Raw genomic sequence first — 27,389 nt, 5'->3', positions numbered from 1 at the left:
ACATATATGTAAAAAAAAAAAAAAAAAAAAAATGAATAATAAAAATGAAGGGGGACAAAAATTAAAACGTAGATCATTATATGAAAATTTCCACAAAATAAATCAAACAAGTTTATTGTCTCATAACTCACTAGAAATTGATATGAAAGGATTTTTGAACTTATTGATTATAATAATATGTACTACACACTTCAGATTAATATTAGAAAATTTTAAAAAATATGGTTTAATAATAAAGATACCAAAAAACTGTGATATATTAAAAAACCTTCCACTTTTATTCTGCTTTATATCTTTACATGTTACTATATTTTTTAGCTGGTTTATTGAAAGATATGTTACATCATGGTTATATACTTGTGTCGATGAAGACAAAGAACACACTTCTAAATTGATTCCTATGGATGATTTTAACAATAAAACAAATATGATAAAAGAAAATAAAAATGATAAAACTATATATTCAAATTTAATAAATAGAAAAAACAAAAATAATAATGGTAATTCCGTACTTAAAAATACATACTCAATTTATAGTTGTGATAGTAATACAACATATGAAAATGAAACTTATGATAAATTTGATAAGGATAATAGTACATATGATAAATGTGATAAAGATATTTTATGTGATAAAAATTTTTCACAACAAACATGTAATGATACATATAAAAAAAAACAAAAAGGATTAACAAATGATACTATTGAAAGAACAAAAAAAAATGAAAATATTGAAAATATAGATAATAATGATGATATTCACCATATTGATAGTATTGACACGTGTGTTGATAATAATAATATAGTTACACGCTTCAATGATAATAATATAATTACATCATCATATATAAAAAAGAAAAAAAAAAAATTACATGGATGGAAAAATTTTCATCTATCTATTTTTATATTAAAATGCATAAATAGCATATTTATTTTATTATTTCCATTAATAACCATATCACATTATGATACAGAGCCTACGCTATCATCCATATTATTAACTATATCTATAGTATGGTTCTTTAAATTTTATTCATTCCATGAAGTGTGTTATGAAGCTAGGAAATTACATATAGAAAATCCAGAGCTAAAAAATATTATAGATGATGATCCATATTCAGAAATATATTATATAAAAAGATATCCCTATTGTTTAACACTAAAAAGTTATTATACTTACATTTTAATGCCTACTATGTGTTTTCAATTTTTTTATCCAAGAACTGATAAAATTCGATGGATTAATGTAGCAAAACATATCGTAGAAGTTATATTATTAATTATTATGATAAAAATAATATCAGATCAATATATGTTTATAACAGTAGAGAATACATTTACTATGAAAGAATTTACATCAGCACATTTCTCTGTAAAAATAACACATATTATAGAAAGAATGCTAAAAGTATCTATACCTACTTTATATATATGGTTAATAGGATTTCTTATAGTCTTCCATCATTGGTGTAATATATTAGCTGAAATTACAAGATTTGGAGATAGACTATTTTATAAAGACTGGTGGAATGCTAGCTCATTTGCTGAATATTGGAGGAAATGGAATTTACCAATATATTATTTTGTATGTAGACATATTAATAAACCTTTAATTTATTATGGGATACATAGAAATGTTTCTATGATTATTGTCTTTTTTATATCAGCTATGCTACATGAATATTTAATTAGTATACCATTAAAATTAGGATTCACTGGATATATTTTCTTTGCATTCATTTGTCAAATACCTCTAGTGCAATTCACAAATAATGCTTATTTCAAAAAACATAAAACTATTGGAAATTCAATCTTCTGGATTGTCTTTTGTTTTACTGGACAACCACTTATACTTTTTATTTATTACTATTTGTGGATAGACAAACAAGGCATACTTAAAAATTGAAACATAAGCGGAGGGGGGGGGGAACAAAAAATAAAATAAAATGAAATAAAATGAAATAAAATCATAAATACACTCACGACAATTATATTAAACATATGATAAGCAACACAATATTAATATATATATAAAAAAAAAAAAAAAAAAAAAAATCAAAATCATCAAACCTTCCTTCAAATTGATTAATAAAATATATATATATATGCACAATATACATAATAAAACATGGACATATTTATCAAAAGGATAAAAAAGAACTATACTATATAACCTATACTCTTATAATTAAAAAATAAAAAAAAATAAAATGAAATAAAATTATTAATATATATTTTATACCAGACCTAACCGTATATATTTAAAATTTCTTTATTATTTTATTATTTTTATTTTTTTTTTTCCTTCGTATCATTATTTGTTTTTTTTCTTTTTTTTTAAGCACCTTATAAAAAAATTTCTTGTTATAATACATTTTTTATAAGTATATATTTTATTTGTATCTTTTATTATACATTTATGTATTATCCTTTCTTTTTTTTTTTTTTTTTTAAGCACCTTATAATAATAACAAATTTATAAAAAAAAAAAAAAAAAAAAAAAGGTGAATGTTTTTAAATATATATATTAAAAATATCTTTTTTATGTAAATTGCATAAATGAATAAATACACACATATATATATATTTATGTATTTATTTATATTTTTAAACTTGTCTTATAAATTTTATCTTTTTTTTTTTTTTACATGAAAACTTGTAAAGTTGTATAATTTATAATATTATTTTATTATTTTTCAATCAATAAAATATATATAAAAAAAAAACAAGGCTCCAAGTGGGAGAACATATAAATAAATATATATATATATATATATATATATATTTTTATTTATTTATATATGTGTATTTGTTTTTCCCCTCTTTTATATTTTTATTAACACATAGGTACCATACATATTATGCAACTACATAATATCAACGTATTTATAATAGTTGCCATTTCAAATATTTATATCTTATTAATTTATTTATATTTATTTTATTTTTTTTTATTATTCTATATAAAACTGTCTAATGTAATTCTCCTAGTATACTCATTATAAAATTATTCATTTGCCTTATAATCATATAACAAAAAAAATGAGTCAACAAGGGGATTTTAAAAATGATGTTACTACACAAAATGGTATAATAAAATAATATATAAATAAATATATATACATATACATATACATATATATATATATATATATATCACCTTTCTTATGTAATTCCCTTTTTTTTATACACAGATGAAGAATTAAATATAATTAAGGATTACTTGGATGAGTTATATTATGCCACGCAAAATTTATATAATAAAAATTATTATGACACATTATTGAACTATAAAAAACTAGGAACATCCAAACAGTCCAATGTTTTAAAATGTTTAACAACAAAAGAAACAGGAAAAGACAAAATTAAAAAATCCCATTTTGATCATAAGGAAAAATTAAACAATTCTAATTATTCATATTATTCTGATCAAGACCATAATTCTTCTCAATCTCATCATTCATATAACTCAAATAATACATCCAACTATGAAAATTCTTTTCTTTGTCAATTCAAAACGAAAAAACATCGACAAAAAGATATACAAAATAAAACAAATGAAACAAAAAATATATTATTTTCATTTAATACAGCTGATGAATTTTCCAAAAAAAAAAAAATACACAAAGATCAAAAAAAAGAAATTCTATATTTTAATACAAAAGAAAAAAATATTTTTCATAAACATAAAAATGGAAAACAAAAAAATAAAAGTTTAATTACAAACAATAATACAAAAGAATTGTCAAATCATAAGATTCATAATTTTAAAACAAAACTAAAAGAAAAACAATATAATAATATACATAATTATAAAAATCAAAAAGAAACAATCAAAATAATACCTCAAAATTATAATAATATATTATATTCTCAAAATATCGAAAATGTAAAAAATGACCTGAACAAGTCATACACTTTCGAAAATATTATACAAATGAACAATTATAAAATAAAAGATTTAAAAGATAAAGAAGACAATATAAAATTTACAAACGATAAAGAAAAAGAATTGTTTCAATATCTAATATTAAAAGCTATAAACGAAATCGATCAAATCAGTTGTAAATTAGATCAAAAATATAAAAATCAATTAATAAATAAAGTAAATTCTTTACAAGAAAAATATGAACACAAAATAAAAGACTTATACAAAATTAAACTTTCGCTAGATATACAAAATGAAGAACTTCTAAAAAAGGATAAAGATAATAAAGAATTAATAAAAAAACTAGAAAGTACAAAACATATAATGTTAGATCAAATAGAAAATTTTAAAAAATATAATCATATCATATATAATAAATTTTCACAAAAAGACATGTATCAAAATGAAACAAACGACACCATTGAAAATTTAAAATTAGAACAAAAAATTAATACTCTTAATGAAGATCTAAATAATAATTATCAAAAATATGATTATTATTATAAGAAGTCGGTAAGTATATATTCATAAATAAATAAGTACAATTTTTAGTACTTTACATGTTATTTTTTTTTTTTAATCTATAGGATACTAACCAACAACTTCTACAACAAAAGGAAGACCAAATTGTATACATTTTAAAACATATAAAAAATAAAAATAATAAAAAAAAATTATTATATAATTATTCATAAAATATAATATTCTATATATTTATAATTTGTTATATTTGAAAAATTCCTTCGTGTTTTATTACAGGAAAAATTGAAAAACCAATTAAATATACATTTTAATTCAAAAAAGGAAATACAAGAAAAGTTAAATAATATATACACTGAAAATAATAGGGTATAGGGAATAAAATAAGGAAATGTCTACATATATGTCTTTATGTACATAAATTTTGTTTTTATATGTTTTATTAACTATTTACACATCCTTTAATATATATATTAATTTATATTTAGGTCGAAAGAGATAATGATTATCTGAAGAATGAATTAACCAAGACAAAATTAAATCTGGAAAAATTAAAAGATGAATATGAAGAACTGTAAAAAAAAAAAAAAAAAAAAAAAAAAAATCACAAAAATATTTATATATTATATATCAATTTTTCTTTTTTTTTTTTTTTGTCATTTCTCCCCTTTTGCAAAGATATAATAATAAGGAATATGTCATTTCGTGTTATAAAAATGAAGAAAAAATAGTGAAAGAAAATTTGGAACGATATAAAACAGTGTGGAAAATAATAAAATAAAATATTTAAGTTACAATTCTATATATTTTTATATGCTTATATTATTATCTCATTTTATTGTATTTTATAAGAAATGCGTCATATTGGAAAATCAAAAGGATTGCCACATATTAGAAGATAAATACAAACAACTGGAGTAATTTACACATATATATATTTATACATTAACAAATAAAATAAGGAATTAACAAAAATTATTATATATATATATATATATATAATATTTATAATTCCATATATTTTTGCTATTTCCTCTTTCAGAATTAAACTAAAAGACACGGAAAATGAAAAATATATGTATGAGCGAACCTGCTTGATGAACGAGTAAATTATAAAATATATAATATGAACATTTTTTTTTTCTCCTGAATAAGTCAGGCAAATTATGAATAATTTCCTCACCAAAAGAAAAAATAATAAAATAAGATGAAAATAAAAAAATAAATGGTATTTTAAATATTAATTATTTTATTTTTTATATTCTTAGGAAAAAACAAAATGATATGGCTACAGAAATAAAGGACTTAAAAAATGAATTGTTCGATTGCAAGAATAGATTATATAAAATGCGTAAATCAGACGTTTCAGATGTGAAAACAACATTATATAGTCAAGATATATTACGAGATAAAATAAAAGGTGATAATATTATAGTAATATATATATATATATATATATATTATGTATTTTTTTTTTTTTTATTTTTTTTATTTTTTCTTTTTAGATAATGAAAAGGATAAAGAAACATTTCAATTTAATTATAATATAGTACATACAAAATAAATATGAAAGAATAAAAAAAATAATCGTATATCTATATTAACACATATGGGCAACCACACCTTTGTAATAAATAAAATATATGTTCTGTTTTTTTTTTCATATAATTTTTACTCTTTTTAGCAAAGCGATCAAAAAATGGAACACGAGGAAATATCGTAAGATAATAAATAAATAAATAAAAAATATTACAACCTTGTAATTATATGAAGATAAATTAGTTAATATAAATAAATATGTATACATTTCCTTTATAGAGACGATTTTCTAAACTTTAAACAAAAAATAAGTTCCATAGAGAAACAACTGATTGTAAATTAAAAAAAAAATAATAATAATATAAATATATATATATATATATATATATATATATATTATTTTTTTCTAAAACAATATTATTACAGTTATTAAAACTTGAGAAAGCAAATAAAGAATCAGAGCTTATAAGGTGTCCTAAGAATGGTATGTTCTTCAAATTACAAAACAGGATAAATAAAATGACAAATAAATAAATAAATAAATATATATATATATATATATATATATATATATATATATATATTATTTTGTTTAATTCATTGTTCCTTTTTTTTCTTATTATAAGGAAGAAGAAACGAAGAAATTAAAAAAAAGGAATTCATAGAAACAAAATTAAAATATCTCGAAGATAAAATAAATATTCTTAATAAAAATTTAAAATATATTAAATTAAAAAATAATGAAAAGAATAATATTTAAATAAGTTGAACAAAATAAATAAATTGTATATCACATATATATATATAATATATATTATATATGTGATGATATGTATGTATAATATTATCTTTATATATATTTACATAAAATTTTTTCCCCTTCATTTTGTAAGAAAATATAAACAAGTTTATGGTTAATTTATTTTATTTTTTTATTATTATTTATTATTTTTTTTTTTCTACCTTTTTTTTGTATTGTTATTATATAGTTCATATATGTATATTTATTAATATTAAAAAAAAAAAAAAAAAAAAATGAACTTATAATAATATACTTTCTTTTCCTTTCTTTTTTTTTTTTCAATGAAAGATAAAAAAGTACAACATTTCAAAAAGGAAATAAAGCTGACGACAAATTGTGAATATTTTCTATGAAAAAATATTTTTTATAAAATATAAATTTATTTTGTTGCTCCGATTTAAATAAATAAATATATACATATATATATTATATACATTATATACATTATAATTAAATAATATTCTTCTATTGTATCTTTTTAAAAATGTAAAACATTAAGGAATAAAATAATTGTTATATGTATAACATAATATAGAATAGCACATATATATATATGAAAATTTATATATATATATATATATATATATGTCTTTGTTATATATATATAATATATACTTTTATATAATTGGAAAAAAAAACAAAGAATGGTTAGAGAAGCTCATGAATTATTAGATGGAAGTAGACCCATACCGATAGATAAAATATCGTATGAATTGTCTCAGAATATTATATTGGCATTCGATAATAATGAAAATATAAATAATAAAGATATTCAAATTGAAATTGAAGCAAGGGTTGGATTAGTAATTGATAAGAATAAAAATAGAATAAAATTACCAATAAATACAGATGCTATTATTGAAAATAATTATTCAGATTTCCATGCGGGGATTGATAGAGAATCGTTTGAATATCTATTGGATTATTTTCATAACATGACTCTAAAGAAAAGGTTAAGTATGCGTAATAATAATGATAATAATAATATTAATAATAATAATAATATTAATAATTACAATAATAATAATTACAATAATAATAATGATAATAATAATATTAATCAGACATATACTTATGATCCCAATGTTGATGGTAATAACCCAACTTGTAATTATTCATATGATAAAAAAAACACTTGTATATACGATTTTCTAGAACTTAAAACAACAAAGAGTATAGACAAATACTATGTTATAAAAAATAATAACAGTAGAATTAGAACAACGACTTATTTAAATGATGAAAACAAACAAGAAACAGAAAGTATGATGATACAGTCCTTACAGAAAGATAATTTAAATTCTTGGAATGTATATACAGGTAATAATTATGATTATTTTGATGATGACGAAGAAGATGATGATGATGATTATAATAATAATAATAATAATAATAATAACAATAATGTGGGTGCAGGAACAAGAACTAATAGTATTACAACTAGCAACAATGGTTTAACTACATCTAAATCACAACACACAAATTATAATTCAAATGATAAAAATGATTCCATAGATTATCGTATTTCTATAAATATAGAATATATAAAACCTATTAGTAAATTATATCTATCTAAAAATACACCAGTACATGAAAGATTAAAAGAAAGAACTACTTTTATAAATACTTATCTAGGTTTACAAGTAGATATGACAAAAATAAAAACAAAAAATAATGATTTATATGAAGTAGAAATAGAAATACCATCAAAAACTATATTTAAAGCTATGTCTAATTTGAGGAATAAAAAAGATTCAAATTATTTACATTTTATATGTTCTAATCTTGTAAATAATATTAGGGGGATATGTAGTCAATTAAATATATTCAAAAAAACTAAACACATATTAAAATCTACAATCATTACAAAAATGAATAATAATGAAAATAATAATGAAAATAATGATGAAAATAATGATGAAAATAATGATGAAAATAATGATGGACACAGACCTTCTTTGTTATCAAAGCATCAAAACGATGATAGCCTTTCTTCGAAAGAAAAAGAAAAGTTTAAAAAATACATACACTCTGTATTTCCAATCGTTGGAGATTACATGTATAGAGTAGTCACAAAAAATGAAAAACGTATACAAATCAAAATGAAAGATCAATTAATAACAAATAAACAAAAAATAGACATCTTTAAAAATAACGTTGATATACGTAGACATAATAAAAAATCCTTACAAACAATAAATGAAGTACATGTAGAAAATAAATGGAAAGTATTCAAAAAAGGAACAAAAATTGAAGTAGTCTTATGTAGTGATGATGAAGAATATGAAGAAAATGAAGATATACAAGATATTAATTATGAACACTATGATCAATATGAAAATGAAGAAGAAGCAAATCTTTATATAAATAATATTTATATGCACACACAAATTAACAACAATAACAATGATAATAATGATAATAACAACGATAATAATAATAATAATAATAATGAAGAGCATATTAAAAATTGTAAGGACTTTTATGATGATACATAAATTTCTAATCATATTAACATATAAGTAGTATCATTATAGGGGAAAAATACCTACACCTTAATATGTATACATATACGACATATTATATATATATATTATTATTTATTTTATTTTTTTTTTATGTATTATTTTTTAAATATGTTTAATTAACATTTGTTATGTGTTAAAAACATACCTATTTGTTTTGATTTTTTAAAAAAAAAAAAAAAAAAAAAAACATACCAAAATAAATATCATTTTTTTTTTTTATATCTTTTATAAAATACACACGAACAATCATATTATGAATAGTTTATTCACCTAATTTGTTTCTTTTTCAAAAAAATAAATATATATAATTTTTATAAAAGTAAAATATAACCTATATTGTTATAATATTATATATATTATATATATATTATATATATATATATATATATATATTTTTTTTTAAGATTAATTTCAATTTTTCTACAAATGCATATATAACATATTGTCAATTATTTTTTCCGGTTGACATCTAATATATATTTATTTTATATTCTTTATTTAAGTTATATTAAAAAATAAACCCAAAAAAAAGGGTGAATCCAAAAATATTATATATATAATATATATATATTTTATATATTTATATTTTAAAAGTAGGAACTACTATTTTTTCAATCGACATAATTAAAAAAAAATATTATATATATATATATAAAATACATATAATATATATATAATATATATTTTATATATATATATTTTTTTTTTTTTTAGTACCACTGTAAGGAAATATATATATTTATTATTTATATTATATATATATATGACCACAATATTTTTTTTGTATAAAAATATTCTTAAGAAGGAAAAGCTCTATTTTATATAGCATAATTATCTATATATTGAATTAAATAAATGGACTAATAAAAATACAAGATCTATTATATATATATTATATATATATTATTAAGTACCTTTCCATATAATATATATAATATATATAAACAAATTATATAACAATTTTTTATAAATATTAATAAAAATAAAATAGTTTGTACTACAAAAATTAAAAAATAAAATAAAATAAAAAATAATATCTTTATATATATATATAATTATATAATATATAAGTATTCCCATATAAAATAAATACATTATTAAATGTAAACGTTTTACAATCTTAAAATAGCAAATAGTAAAAAAATAATAAATAAAATAATAATATATAACTATATAGTATATAATATATATATCTAATTTATTTATATAATTATTTCTATATAACATTATAATATAATATATATATAATAAAATATTATAAAAAAAAAAAAATAAAATAAAATTTTAATAAAAAAATATATTTTTTTCTATTTTTATCAAACAAATAAAAATAAAAAAAAAAATTTTTTTTTTTTTTTTATATCTCCATTTTTTATTTTATAAAAATATATAGAATATTTTATTTATATATATTATATTTCTTTATTTTTTATTTTTTATTTTTAATTTTTACTAAAAAAAAAAAAAAATTTATTTTGTTCAAAATGAGTAAGAGGAGTAAAGTTTTTTTCGATATATCCATTGACAATAGCAATGTTGGAAGAATAATTTTTGAATTATTCAGTGACATAACTCCAAGAACATGTGAAAATTTTAGAGCCTTATGTACAGGTGAAAAAATAGGATCTAGAGGTAAAAATTTACATTACAAAAATTCTATTTTCCATAGAATTATTCCTCAATTTATGTGTCAAGGAGGTGATATAACAAATGGAAATGGATCTGGTGGTGAATCAATATATGGAAGATCATTTACAGATGAAAATTTTAATATGAAACATGATCAACCAGGATTATTATCTATGGCAAATGCAGGACCTAATACTAACTCATCACAATTCTTTATTACATTAGTACCTTGTCCATGGCTAGATGGAAAACATGTTGTTTTTGGAAAAGTCTTAGAAGGTATGAATGTTGTTAGAGAAATGGAAAAAGAAGGAGCAAAAAGTGGATACGTCAAAAGATCTGTAGTTATAACTGACTGTGGGGAATTATAAAACGAAATAATAATAAGAAAAATATATATATATATATATATATATATATAATACTTTATACTCCTATGTAGTTTATTTTTATTTTATTCTTATACATATAAATATATAATTTTTCACATGTCCACATTTATACATTTATATTTATTCATTCATTTTACATAAATATGGAATTGTTCTATTTCACCTTTTTATAAAAATACCATATAAAACTCATACATTTAATAACACATTAATTACGCATCATCTTACTTAACCATAATAAAAATTGCTCATGTAAAATTTTTATCAAATATAATATTTAAACAAATTAAAAAGTTTAGGGTTTCTTAAGAAGTAAAAGAAAAATATATAAATTCAAGCTTATTCTTATAATCTTAAAAAATAAACAATAAAAAAAAAAAAAAAAAAATATAAATAAATAAATAAATATATATATATATATATATATAAACAATAACAAAAACAAGAATAGTCATTTATTATAACGTGTTATTTATTTCCTAATACTCTTAAATAATTCGTGCGCAAAAAAAAAAAAAATAAAATAAAATAAATCAACATATTAAACCAACTTATAAGAACAATAAAAGTATTATTAATAGTCACATTTTATTCTTTCTTCGTCTTCTTATATTTTTTTTTTTTTTCATTTATAATGCACTAATGTCATCATAAGGTTTTCTCAAATTTTTTAAATGCTTCTTCTCAGATATGGTATAAGACACAATCATAATTGATAATATTATCTGTATAAAAAGAGAAAAATTAAAATATACATATATATATATATATATATATATATATATTTATATATCGTTTATATTTTTTCGTTAAAGGTTTCCCCCTTTGTTATAAATTATACCTTGAAAAGAAATAAACAAACCCATATAGATAAGGCAAAGGAAAAAAGTGATATATTTGATAAATAATTCAATCTGAAAAAATTAAATTTTTTTTCATAAATATAATAAAATTTAAATGACAAAAATATATATATATATATATATATATATATATATTATATAAATTAATAATATACCTTGGAAGGGAGCATACTATCAAAGTTACGACCGGCATAGACATATATCCCAGCCGCCTGCATTTTAAAAAAATAATAAATAAATAAATAAATAAATAAGGTGAAATATATATATATATACAATTATATTCTTTTTATAAACATCACTCCAAATACATTAATAAATAAATAACAAATAAAAGAAACATAAAAAAAATGTACCTCGTGGGTATGTGGGAAAAGCAAAAAATATTTTTACATGGAACTGAAAAAGAATCCTTCATGTAATAAATATTTTTATTCGGAGTTCTTGATATTAAAACGTCAGCCAAAAGGGTCTAAAAAAATTAAATAAATAAATAAATAAATATATATATATATATATATTTTATTTACATGAACGTTCAGCTAAAAAAAATAGCTAGTTCATCAAAAAATATTAACATGTAAGGAAAAAATATACACAAAAAAAAAAAAAAAAATTAACATGATTATACGATTAAATATTCATTTTAATTTTTGTTCTTACGTGGAAATACTTATTCAATGACTCAGAATTTAATTTATTGTACTTTAACAAATAAGAGTGCTTACACCAATCTACACCCACCTCAAGTAATAATATAATAATCTAAAAAATAAAAATAAATAAATAAATATATATATATATATATATATTACAAAATAACTTATAACGATTAAACAAAATGAACTTTTTATTTTCACATATTTTGTATACGTACCAGCCAACTTGAAATACTAATAAATGAATTTTGTGTTCTGCAAAGAAAAAAATAAAAATAAAATTATACACATAAAAAAGATATTTAAGGAAGTCATATTGTTTTTTTTTTTTTTTTGTTTCTATATAAAGGAATATACCTATATGCAGTTGACATTTTTAACAGAACAAGAAAGGCATCTATGAACAAATAAAATCTTTCAACAGCATCAGATGCTACAATTGTAAATAGAGATATTTTTGTAAATTTTTTAAAAACTGTGGATTTTATCTCTGTAAAATTGCTCATCACTAGGATTAAAAACATGGTGGACTAAAAAAAAAAAAATATATATATATATATATATATATATATTCACATATATATATATTTTTTTATTTATTTATCTCATTCGTTTTTTTGTTATATAACATTAAACATATACAACATATTAACATCATTTGTGGTACCTCTGACGAATTGATAGCTATATTTAATGATAAGAATCGAACAAGGTGCATAAATGCATGTATTAAGATATACATAAGAACAAATATATATTGTATTGTAAATTTAAGTATTATACTATAAAATGGAAATAATATAGATATTTTAGATTCATTATTTTTCTTTTTATCATTTTCATTATTGAAAAATCGTACGTTGTTTTCTTTATTTTTATTTAAATTAAAAGAATTAATTTCATTCTGATAATAAAATGAGTCTGCATGATCTCTTTTATTATTTATACAATAATTATTAGAAAAAATATCTTTATCGATATTTGTAACATAACCATTTTCATATTCATGTTTATTTTTAATAACACTATCTCTATATATATAATCCATGTAATTATTATTAAAAATATTTTCTCTACTTTTATTTGTAAATAAGTTTATATGTCTTCTATTATTATCAAATGTAGTTAATTCATTGTTATTTTCTTCTTTTTTATAAATAAAACTGTTTAAACGATATTTTTCATTATCTACATAATTTATATGATTACTATTATTATTATTATTATTATAATTATTATTTATACTGGCATTTTCTTTATAATTATTTCGTAATATAAAAATATATGACTTCAAATTAATTATCCTTATAAATGTTCTTATCATATTATCAATCAAGTCTTTTCCTAAAGATCTCAATAATCTCTCTAAAATTTCTAACATATTTAAAACTACATATAATTTCATAAATGGTTGGGCTCTTATATAATGATAGATTCTAGATGTATCCACAAAAGAAAAAATGTAAATACAGATCAACATTAAGGATAATCTAATTATACCACTATATTCAGGAAATGACAATTTTAATGAATTTAAATGTTCTTTAAAAAGTTTCTTTTTCATATCTTTTATTTTATTCATATTTTGTAAATTATTTATATTTTTTTTATTTTTCAGATTTTTTGAATTTTGCTCGTCATAATTATTTCCATTTAATTGGTTAAAATGGTAATCAATCTTTTTATATTTTTCATCTTCATATAATGGTTTAACAAAAAAAGGGTTACATTTATTTTTATCACTTATAAAAGTATCATTATTGTTCTGACTTACCATATGATTATTATAATTTTTATTATCATTTTTGTAGGTCAAACCATGGCAGTATTTTTTAGTTACATCTTTATCATTATTATGAGAATATTCATTGACCATATTATCATTTTCGTTTTTATTTGAAAGATGAATATTATTATGTTTTTGAGTTTTATAATAATTAGAGTTATTCTTTATATCACCCCAAATAATATTATCATTATTATTATCATTATTATCATACGTTTTATTGGTAGGATGATTCATTTTTATATCATTTGCCTTCTCATATTGTTCATCCGATGGTTCAGATTTATTATCTACAACATCATTAGAATAATTTTCCTTTTTATTTGTTTGAATATCTTCCTTTTTGCTTACAGCTAATCTGATATTCCTACGAATAACACTCTTTGCACACATAAATAAATTTCTCTTGTTATTATTATTTTGTTTTGTTTTTTCGTTATTAGACATATTAAAAGATTTGTCTATATATACATTATTTGAATGATACATATGTTTTAAAAAAATATTTGAAGAGATATTGTGTTCATTATCTTGAAAATGTAAAGAATTCAATCTATGTATTTCTCCACCTTGATCATAATCTAATTTTAATATATTTCTATTTTGTTCATCAGAATAATCAAAGATTTGTTTATTTCTTATATTATGAACATTCATTTCAAATGACTGTGTATACATTTTTTTTTTTTTTTTTCTATCATCTTTATATATAGGAAATGTGTATAACTTATGGATATGAAAAAAGTACACTATTTTTATAAATATATAATTGATTCTATATTTAATATTTTGTAATATATTTTTACCTAAATAAAATAGAATAATAAAAAAATGTATAAATATATTTTTTTTTTGTTTTTTTTTTGTATTATATATTTCATTTATTTTCTTTTTATTTTTTTTATGCTTTGTCCAATTTTCTTTTTCCATTTGATAAATATTATCACTATAATATGAATCATTTATAATATTTCCTTTATATTTAAAATAATAATTTAATTTAATTTTATTTTTTAAATATTTTATATTATTTAAATATTTCTTTTCATATCTTCTTTCATCATTATAATCATCATTATTATTATTAATACAATTGAACATAATCGTTTTAGATCTTGAAAATTTTATATCTTCTCTTGATTTTAAAACACTATATTTATGACCATATTTCAATAATTCATTTTTTAAATCTTTATTATAACTTGACGTTTTTCTCTTTCTATTATATAAAAAATATTTACCACCGTTTTTTTTTTTCATATTACAATTGATGTTATCACATTTAATATTTTGATGTTCATGGTTTATTTGGATATCCTTCACACTATCGCACGTGATAATATCAAAACTGTTATTATTATGATTGTTATCATTATGATTGTTATCATTTGTATTAATATTATTATTATTACCATTCATATTATTATTATTATTATTAATATTATTATCATTTATATTTTTTTCTAATTGATTATCTACCCATACATCATCCGAATGTGATGCATTCATGCTAAAACGAGAACTATTAAGATAATGAAATGAAAATAAATTCCTTGATTGTTTCTTAAATAAATTATAAGATTCATCATGTGACTTATCCTTCATATATTTATTTTCATACATATGATCAGTTTCTTTTCTTTTACTATATGATAATTTATTTAAATTCTTTATTACCCTCACCTTATATTTCTTTTTTGGATCTTTATAATTATTCACAGCATATTTATAAAACTTGTAATTTTTAAAATTATAAAAAATGTTCATAATATTACGACTAGCATTCTTAAAAAATAAACTAATCAAAAGGCATATGGATCTTACCACCTAAAAGATAAAATAATAAAATAAAAAAAATAAAATAAAATAAATAACACATTGATGTAATATATATAAAATATTTATATATTCATACATATAAACACATATTTATTTATTTATTTATTTATTTATTTATATATACACACCTGTATAGGCATAAATGTTATATCATACAATATATTATCTAAACATAAAAGAAATGAAAAACTCATTAATTTCTCAAAAAAAAATGGTACATTCAACATATGATCTAATGCATTATCTGGTATACTATTTGCTTTAAATATATTATCTAGAAATTTATAAAAATCATATTTATATTCATCATTATTATTCTTTTGTTTATTATCATTTATATTCTTAGAAATATTATCATCTTCTTTATATTCATCTTCTGAACTTTCATTGTCACTATAATATCTATCATAATAGGTTCCTCCTTTTATTTCATCAATTATAAAATCGTAAAGTGTAATCCTGTTCATATCTTTATCATTTTAAATTTTATAAATATTATTATAAACACCAAAATGTCACTACCACCACATAAAAAAAATAAAATAAAATGATGAAATATTTAGATGTTTCTATTTGTATGTGTATTTTTTTTTTTAAAATATTTATAACTACAAAAGACAAAATAATATTAATAATACGAAAAAATAAATATATTATATATATTATTAAAAGTTCTAGAAATAATTAACCCTGTAACATAAAAATAATGTATATACTAAACATTCATATATATAATTATATATATTTTTATATATTTTATAAGAATTACAAAAAAAAAAAAATAAAAAATAAAAAATAAAAAATAAAAAATAAAAAATATACATATATATATATATATATATATATATGTGTTTATGTGTATATCTTCTTAATTCTTAATATTTATATTTAAAAAGGAAAAAATAATAATACATATATATATTATATATATTAGGTTAATATTATGATCATAATATTATATATATTTTTTTCACATGTTTTACAAGAAAAAAAAAAAAAAAAAAAAGATATATATAAACATATATATTTTTTGCTTTTTTTTTTTTTTCTTTTTTTTTCTTCTTCCCTTATTCAATGTATATATTATTTTTATATTTTCTCAATATGTTGTTAGTAAATTTTAAATAAAATATATTATATATATATATATATATATATATATATATATGTGAGTATAAACAAATTTAAAAAGTATTATTATATTTAAAAAATAATAATATAATTAAATATATTATTATAATATTATATGTACTGTTCATTTTAATATCATATTCTGAGAACATATACATTTTTTTTAAAAATCCTTATAAAAAATATTAAAAAAAAAAAAAAAAAAAAAACAGAAATATATACAATACATATATATATATATAATATTACATATATAAAAATAATATATATATTTTTTACCATCATATATATTATATATATATAATATATTATTTTAAGAAAAAAAAAATTTTAAGAATATTTAATCCACATAATATTTTATATATAATAAAGTAATTAAAAATCTTTTATGTTTCTTATCTAATTTATTTATTATATTTTCTTATTTTATTTTATTTTATTTTATTTTATTTTTCTTATTATTAATAATCTAGGGTTGTTCTTTTGATACTTAAAATGTGAGAATACAACTATGATAAAGAGTTGTATGATATATATATAAATATATTTTATATCATATAATAATAAACAAATTTTTTTTGAAATATAAAAAAACCCTATATTTTTTCTACACGATAATTATTCACATATCTTAAGATATATAATTAAAATGCATAAATATATTTTGAACAGTTAAGAGAAATATATTTTTCCTTTTTAAAAAAAAAAAAAAAAAAAAAAAAAACACACCACATTTGTAATATAAATGTAATGTAATATAATGTAAGATTATTTATTTATTATCATTTTATTAATAATCATAAAAAATTTAATTAAAAAAAATTTTCCACATAAAGTATATATAAAATATATATATTGATATATATATATATATTATATAATTATTTATGGTTATTTACAAAAAAAAATTTATATATATATTTATGATTTCATCTTTATAATCATATATATATATATATATATATATATATATATATATATACATAGCTACATATTTATTAATTTTTTTTGTATACATTTTTATTCATATTTTATATGAAATGATGACGGTTAACGTTTGAGGATCTAGTATTATATCTATTTCTAGAATTGGATGTATTTCTAAAAACAGAACTATTATTATTATTATTATTATTATTATTATTATTTTCTTCTTTTTTATTTTGTTCTTTATTTCTTAGTCTATCACTCTTCCTTACATTTAAAGAATTTTCTGAATTCTTTTTTTTTGTTCTTTCACTTTTTTTTCTATTAGTTCTTCCAGATCTTTTTCTTGACTTCCTATTATTATTATTATTATTATTATTGTTATTATTATTATTATTATTATTATTGTTGTTGTTATTTCTTCTGTTGTTTCTTGTGCGTGGTGTCTTACGGCGAGTTCTATTTCTTGTATATCTTCTATTGTAATAATATTCCGGATTAGTATATGTATATTCATCATTAAAATAATCATCATCTTCATAATCATCATCATAATCATCATCATAATAATCGTCGTCATAATAATCGTCATCATCTTCTTCTTCTTCGTCTGAAAAATAATTAGCTGATTGATCACTTGTAAACATAGATGATCCCTCACTTATTACAGCTATTTCTGCATCTCTAGCTGAGCTAGCCATATGTTGATAATTTAAAGAAGTATTAAAATTAGCATTATTATTATTATTAATATTATTATTATTATTAATATTATTATAAACATTATTTCTAAACATTGTAAATAAATCATTATATCTAGAATAATTTGATACAAATGAATTGTCAAAACTATGTATATTAATATAATCATAATTATCAACAGGAGATCTTACATACACAGAATATGGATTCATGTATTGACATCCTATTAATTGATCCACATTTTTTATAATACAATTTCTTCCTTTTAAAGGATAATTATTTAACATATTAAACTTTTCTCTTACTAAATTCTTTTTATATTTTTCTTCTAATGTTTCTAATATTTTCTTTTTTATATAATTATTCATATATATCATTTTATTATTACTACTATATATAAATAATTTATAATCCCAGTCTTCTTTATTTTCATGCACCCTTTCATAATGCATCAGATATGCTTGTAGATAATCTTTTAATATTTTTTTTTTCTTCCCCCCCCAATTATCATTATAATTTTTTATATTCTTTTTATAATTCTTCATATCTCTATTATAATAAATAAAATTATCAATATTTTCTTCTTCTTTACAAGGTAATTTTTTTAAAAAACGATAAAGAATTGAGGCATATAATAAATCATGATTATTTTTGTATTCACAATGTATATTATAATTATCAAAATTATTTTTTCCATTATTATTTTCATACATACCATATGAACATATTATATCATCCGTTTTATTAATAAAACGATTATATATTTTATTTATTTTCATTACATTTATATAATTCTGTTTATTCTTCTCTCCTTTCCCTTTTTTATAAAATTCAATATATTTATTTAATTTTTCTAATAAAGGATCCATTTTTAAATCAAACTCCTTAACACTGTTGTAATAATTATAATTTAAAGATTCTTCACATATAACAACAGTGCCCTTCTCATCTGATACATCTAATTCATTTTTATTTTCATATTTTAAAATATTATTCTTCAATATAATTGGGTGATCTTTAGGAGATGGACCATTAAAATAATTAATTTGTTTTATACTACTAGACTTCATAAATTTATCACATTGAATATTTTTTAGATTCATATCTTTCATATTATTATCTATATTTTTATGATATAATGGTAAATTCTTCCTATAATTTTGTAATATTCTATATAATATATCATATATCAATAAATTCTTATAACTTCTATCTTTATTTTTTAATTTTGAATATATATATTTATAATAACTTATATGGATATTTATGGGATCGATTTTTTCATTTTTTAAAAAATCTAAATAATTATCACATAAATTAAAACTAGAAAATCGTGGAAGTAAAGGTTGTAATTCTTGTTCATATATTTTAAATTTCTTATCAACAAGAACATTTATATTATTAAAATTGTTGTGTATAGGTTTATTCTCTTCAGATTTACATTTTCCTTTCTTTTTTTTCTTAAAAAATAAAGAACATGCATTATTATTTCTATATATTTTTTCATATAAATGTTTATTATTATATGTATCCTTTTTTGATAACATTGAATAGTTCATATATTTTAAATTATAACTACTTGAATTTTTATAAGAATAATTAACATACTTTGAATGAACATTCCTATTATTATTTCTAAATGAATAACCTTTTTCATTTTTAAAAAAATTATTTGATGATAACATTGAATCACTTAATAAATTCTGATCATTATCAGAGCTCCACGACATATTTGATATGTTATCACTACGTTTATAATTATAATTATAATTATAATTATTATTATTAATATTATTATTATTTCTTTTCAGTTTCTTTATATTTTTTATATATAATGTATAACTATCATCTGATGTATTATTTAAACTGTCCCTATAATTATCATATTTAGTATCATCACTCAGAAAACTAATTGAGCTTTCATCATCAAAAAAAGAATTATCAATACTTGAACTTTCTTCTTCCTTTTTATCATCATATATTTCTGTTACTTTTTCTGTTTCTTCATTTTTACACCTTTTTTGTATTTTATTTTTTTTAATAAAAGTCAAGCGTTTATTTGGATTCAACGATTTATCATCACATCTTTCATTCTGACAATAATTATTATTATTATTATTATTATTATTATTATAAATATTGTCTTTATCATCATCATTAATACTATTAATATTAGTGTTACTATTTATTTCATCGTCGTCATCTAACACAAAAGCGTCATCTTTATTCCCTATAAAACTACTATCTTTAATATGAATACAATCAGGCTCTGAATTCCTTTTTCTTGAATTATTTGCAAGTTTTTTATTTTTCTTATATATATTATCTCTAGAATTAAATGAAGAACTAGTGTTAATAATATGATCAATGTTGATAATTTCATCCTCACCATAATAATTATTACTATTACTATGATTTATATTACTATTATTTATATTACTATGATTTATATTACTATTATTTATATTGTTTTGATTTCTTCTTTTTGTTTTCATTTTATTTTTGCTCTCTTGTGTTTCTCTATGTACTTCCTCTACATTAATTACTTCATCATCATTGTTAGAAAGACACTCCAGATTTATAACAGTTTTTTTATTATTTAACAACTTTTCTTTTGTTCTTTTCTCATATGTGTTCTTTCCATTTTCTATAATTTTAACTTCATCATTTAAAAGATCATCCTCTTTACCACCATCATTTTTATTAATATAAATATTGTCATTTTTTTGTTGTTCATTCACATCAACAATAGAATCCTTATCACATATATCAATATTGTTTTTGTTGCTACTTTTATTTTTTTGAGAACATCTTGAATTACTATCTGTATATAATGTATATATAGTTTTTTCTGAGCTTGTATAATCTGAACTTTCTTCGATAATTTTCTTTTTTCTCTTACTAGAGGATTTTAAAATGATATTATTCTTTTCATTTTTAATATTATTTATATCTTGATCATTTAAATCATTTACATCATTTACATCATTTCTTGTAATAATTTCAAGTTCATCATCACTATTGGTGATTCGATCGATTCTATTCCCTCCTCTTGTCAGTCTATGACCCACACGATTATTACTATTGTTATTATTATTTCTGGTGGTATTATTTCTTGTATTATTACTTCTATTATTATTACTTCTATTATTATTACCTCTTGTGTTATTACCTCTTGTATTATTATTTACATTAGTGTTGATGGATCTTGCAACGCGTCTCCCTCTAAATCGCATGTCATTATTATTTATAGTTGACACATCTAACGGAAGAACACGATTTGATTCATTCATGCCACTTACAGAATCATATACATATACATCTGACAACACATTCACATTATCATAATCCTCCATATTTTCATTTCCATTCATGTCATTCAAAAACGATACCTGAGTTGATGTTATCTGTTCACATAATGTAAATTTATAACATGAATTTTTATTCAATGTAAAAATAGAAAAGTATCCAAAATTATGAGACACTATAAAAAAGTATCCATTTTTATTCCATTGAGCAAAATAATTCTTTAAATCACTATCATAGGAAAATTTTTTTATAATTTTTTTTTTTTCAACATTTAATAAATATATATATTTTCTATAACAAGCAAATAATATTATATCTTTATAAAATGGATTAGGTTCTATGAAACTAACATAGCTATCACATTTTTTTAAATCAAAAAATTTTGTCTCTTCATAAGTTTTTGTATTAAATATAGACAAATTCGTTTTCATAGTAACAGCATTATTTATATCTTTTGATGAATTCGATTTATTTGTAATACCATCAGCAACAATTAAATATTCATCAGATATATTTAATGATATACTACTTATTTTATAATGTAATTTCTTAGCTCGTAATTTTGATTTCATATTTGGTTTTTCGTTATTAAATGTATGAATACATTTTTTATCACTTGAACATTTATTGCAAACGTTATTTTTTTTTAAATAATTATTCTCATTATAATTATTATTATTATTATGATATTTTTTATTATCATTATTATTTTTTTTACTCTTTTTATATTTATCATTATTTCTATCCGTTCTACAAATAGGATCTAATTTTTTAATAATGCATCCTTCACTTTTATTATTAACTTCTTCCCTATCTTTCATATTACAAATATTTTGATTATTACAAATATTTTGATTATTATTAATATAATTATGGTCTTCATTCCATGTTATCATATTATTATTATTTCTTTTTAGGCTGCTATTTGAATCATTTCTTCCACTTCTTCTCAAAGAATCATCAGAATAATTATCATTTAGCTTCAGTTCATCTTCATCATCCAACGTATTACTACGCCTGTCATCATAATCACTCGATGAATAATAATAAGACGAACAAGAAGTTGAAGATATAATAAAGAGATCATTTTTATTTTCTTTATTTATTTCATTTAAAACATTTTCATTTTTATTTTTTGTTTTTGCATTCTCATGCATTGCTGAAGATTCAATCATATATTCAACATATAAAGAAGTATAAAAACAACAGATGGGTATTTTCACTTTTTCTTTTTTTTCCTCACAATAATTATATTTATTAAAACACGCCTCCTCCTCATCATCATCATCACCATCATTATTATTATTATTATTATATTTTTTATATTTTATATTTTTATTTTTATTTTTATTTTTATTTTTATTTATATCATTTAAATACTTTTTAAAATTCCACAAATATATGGACCCATTCGTTTGAACAGTTATAAAATTTGCAGATGTATTAGAAAATATAAATAAAAATATTTCCTCATTAAAATCTTCAAATGTTTTAAACATAACAAATCCTATATTATTTTTTACATTTTTTAAAATATTTATTTCAAAAAATTGAAATATTTTTCTATATGAATTATCTTGTTCATTTAATTTTTTTTTTTTTTGATCTCCTTTATTATAAGCTAATTCGATAACATCTTCTGCATGTATATTATTATATATTTCATCACTAACTTTATTAACATATTTTGTTATTTCAATATCATGTGGAGTAATACACATATTCTCATCATTATAATCATTATCATCATAGATTTTCTTTGTGGTCAATAATAAAAATTTCAGTTTCTTCTTACGACCATTTGTATTTATATAATCATTATTGTTATCATTATATTTGTCATTTATATCTTTTTGTGTATTGATAAATATTAAATAACTGTTTTTTAATTCTTTTATAGGATTCTTAGATATTATCAACTTGTTATAAGTATAAGGAGATATATTATAATTTAATGAATAAGAGAATTGAAGATAAGGAAAAAACTTTACGTTATTCATATTAAATGTATTAATAGATCTTATAATTTGATAGTCATTATTTAAGTCATCAAATTTTATAATAAAAAAATATGTATTTGTTGAGCATAGAGCATATGTTTTATAAGAAAGACAAGAAGAGTTACTACTACTACCATTAAAGTTGTGACAATAATAATCACACATATTATTATTATTATTAATATTATTATTGTAAATATTATTATTATTAATATTAATATTATTATTATTATTGAATGGACCATAATTCTTATTCACACAACGATGTGATGATCTACCATTCTTATTTGCAATGTTGTAAAAAAACTTTACGTTTTTCATATAAAATGTTCTTCTATATGTAAATAATAATTTATATTTATATTTATCTAGAAACCAAAATTTGACTATTCCCTTTTCATCACATGATATCATATATCTATTTGATTGATGTATATCAAAATCTGTTATTAAATTATTATGCGCATGTATACACATTATTAAATTACCTGTTATTAAATGATATACTTTTATAAATCCATCTATTCCAGATGTTATTATATTATCGCAATATTCATCAAACATTATTTTAGTTATATAATCATATTCTTTTTTATGTGGTAAATAATGTGATAATATTGTTATATTTCTTTTTATATTTTTTAAACAATAATTAAATACATCATATTTATATTTCATATGTATAAAACTTTTTTTCTTAATATCATTTCTTGAATAAAATATCTTATTCCTTATTCTATTATATACATTATTATATCTATTATTATTATAACTTGATAATTGTATTGATCTATTCTTATTATTCTCATATTCTTCTTTTAATTTATTATGACTATTAAAAAAAAATTCTTTTATATTATGTTCAGGATATTTACATGTTAATACATTTATCACATTCTTAAAAATATCAAACATATCAGATTCAATATTATTTTTTCTACACATCTTTTTTTTTTTACACTCTTCAAATTCGTCATCACTATAAAGTAATTCTTTTTTTCTCTTCATACCTACCATCATTAAATCATTATAATAACAATAATTATTATTATTATTATTATTATATATATTACTTTTTTTATTCTTTTCAAATATTTCCTTTTTATTATAGTAATGATTCACACCAATACTATTTATATTATCACCATTAATATTATCACTATTAATATTAATATTATCATTATTGTTGCATGTTAAGAGATTATTTTTTTTTAACGCCTCATAAACTTCATTTATTCCTTCATGATCATTATTTTTTTTTATTTCATTGATACAAATATTTATTAATACTTTGTATGTATCACTTAGATTCTTATTATTCTTATTTACTCTTCTTTTTTTTTCTTTATATAACAAATTATATTTCTCATTATATGTATTATCAGAGTGACTATATGAACAATTATTATTATTATAATCACGACGATAATTATTATAATATTCATAAAGTTCAGTTCCACACTTTTCTGATATATTATTTTTTAAATTTACATCTTTTTTCTTATTATAACTATCATTTCTATTACTTCTTTCATCTTGCTTTATTTTTTTCTTTCTATGATATTTATTTTCATCATCATCAATATTATTCATAACATTTTTTTCGTTTAAACTAATCAAATTATCTTCAATATTATTTATTTTCTGTTTTTTATTTATTATCCCCTTTTCATTCATATTATTATCGGGATCCATTTTTATTTTTTAAATAACTCAACATTAATAATAAAGCACACATATAAATATAAATATATAAATAAATAAATATATATATAATTTTATTTAATATTTCTGTCTATAAAAAAAAAAAAAAAAAAAAAAAAAGTTCCCATATTATATTACATATTTATAAAAATGGACATAAAAAATATATATATATTATATATATAAATAAATATTATATATATATATATTTATATATATATATATTTATTTACACAAAAAAAAATTAAATTAACAAATAAAATATATATATATGTTATATATATTTTCATTTTTTTTTTTTTATTTCTTTCTATAAAAAAATGTCCATATGATCTGTATTAATATAATTACAAATACGTACTTTTTTATTTTATATATAATAAATAAATATAAAAAAATAAAAAATATAAATATATATATATAAATTATATATTATATATATATAATTTTCTTTATACATTTTATATTTTCTTTAAAATTATATATATAACTGGATTCTATTTTTTTCTTTTACAGTAATATATAATAATATATATATATAATATATTTTTATTATAATATCCATATCTTATTATTAAGATATAATTAAAAAAATAAATAAATATATATTTATTTTTACAAAAAAAAAATAAAGAAAATGTAATCTAAATAAAATATATTATATAATAATATATATATATAAATAACCTGTTATAAAAATGTATATAAATTTTATAAACTTTCTGAATTCATTCCTTCATGAATGAAAAATATACATATAAATAAATAAACATATAAAAATATAAATATATAAAAATATATTTATATATATATATATATATTATTATTAATACGAATTAAAAATATAAAAACATGAATTATGCAGATAGTTTATATTCATATATTATTATTCCATATATATATATATATATATATATGAGATATTTACATATAACATTATTATATATATATAATAATATATATATATATATATATATATATATATAATATTATTTATATTATATATATATTATTATAAAATATAAAAAAAAAATTACATATATAATTTTTTATATAAATATATATTTTTTATATATTTACATTTTCTTATTCCATTTTATTAATTTTTTTATTTTTACAAATATTTCTTATATTTTAAAAAAAATAATGTATTTTTTAAATTGGTTAATTT

At 18.2% G+C, this 27,389-nt stretch overlaps 6 protein-coding genes across 6 annotated transcripts; 4 read left to right on the top strand and 2 right to left on the bottom strand.

Moving 5' to 3' along the window:
* Positions 1-31: 31 nt before the first annotated feature.
* PADL01_0321200 (diacylglycerol O-acyltransferase) lies at positions 32-1,906 on the top strand (the record flags this gene model as incomplete). Its single annotated transcript, XM_028685094.1, has 1 exon — positions 32-1,906. The coding sequence occupies one exon, from the start codon at positions 32-34 to the stop codon at positions 1,904-1,906; it is 1,875 nt and encodes a 624-aa protein (XP_028536626.1).
* A 1,136-nt stretch (positions 1,907-3,042) lies between these two features.
* Positions 3,043-6,707, top strand: PADL01_0321100 (conserved Plasmodium protein, unknown function; the record flags this gene model as incomplete). The annotated part of the gene is made up of 14 exons (XM_028685093.1): positions 3,043-3,088; positions 3,195-4,441; positions 4,516-4,557; positions 4,688-4,777; positions 4,897-4,982; positions 5,087-5,168; positions 5,261-5,325; positions 5,451-5,513; positions 5,677-5,828; positions 5,914-5,957; positions 6,093-6,127; positions 6,227-6,281; positions 6,374-6,431; positions 6,574-6,707. The coding sequence occupies 14 exons, from the start codon at positions 3,043-3,045 to the stop codon at positions 6,705-6,707; spliced, it is 2,199 nt and encodes a 732-aa protein (XP_028536625.1).
* Positions 6,708-7,393: 686 nt separating this feature from the next.
* Positions 7,394-9,247, top strand: PADL01_0321000 (RNA triphosphatase; the record flags this gene model as incomplete). The annotated part of the gene is made up of 1 exon (XM_028685090.1): positions 7,394-9,247. The coding sequence occupies one exon, from the start codon at positions 7,394-7,396 to the stop codon at positions 9,245-9,247; it is 1,854 nt and encodes a 617-aa protein (XP_028536624.1).
* A 1,514-nt stretch (positions 9,248-10,761) lies between these two features.
* PADL01_0320900 (peptidyl-prolyl cis-trans isomerase) lies at positions 10,762-11,277 on the top strand (the record flags this gene model as incomplete). Its single annotated transcript, XM_028685089.1, has 1 exon — positions 10,762-11,277. One exon carries the CDS (start codon positions 10,762-10,764, stop codon positions 11,275-11,277), a length of 516 nt encoding a protein of 171 aa, XP_028536623.1.
* A 650-nt stretch (positions 11,278-11,927) lies between these two features.
* Positions 11,928-16,912, bottom strand: PADL01_0320800 (cyclic amine resistance locus protein; the record flags this gene model as incomplete). The annotated part of the gene is made up of 9 exons (XM_028685080.1): positions 11,928-12,023; positions 12,140-12,212; positions 12,317-12,373; positions 12,518-12,633; positions 12,825-12,926; positions 13,039-13,075; positions 13,178-13,350; positions 13,488-16,433; positions 16,574-16,912. The coding sequence occupies 9 exons, from the start codon at positions 16,910-16,912 to the stop codon at positions 11,928-11,930; spliced, it is 3,939 nt and encodes a 1,312-aa protein (XP_028536622.1).
* A 1,695-nt stretch (positions 16,913-18,607) lies between these two features.
* PADL01_0320700 (conserved Plasmodium protein, unknown function) lies at positions 18,608-26,209 on the bottom strand (the record flags this gene model as incomplete). The annotated part of the gene is made up of 1 exon (XM_028685069.1): positions 18,608-26,209. One exon carries the CDS (start codon positions 26,207-26,209, stop codon positions 18,608-18,610), a length of 7,602 nt encoding a protein of 2,533 aa, XP_028536621.1.
* Between the last annotated feature and the right edge of the window lie 1,180 nt (positions 26,210-27,389).

Source organism: Plasmodium sp. gorilla clade G2 (assembly GCF_900097015.1).
Source record: "Plasmodium sp. gorilla clade G2 genome assembly, chromosome: 3".
Lineage (NCBI taxonomy): Eukaryota > Apicomplexa > Aconoidasida > Haemosporida > Plasmodiidae > Plasmodium > Plasmodium adleri (nom. inval.).
This window is presented reverse-complemented; position numbering and strand designations above follow the sequence as displayed.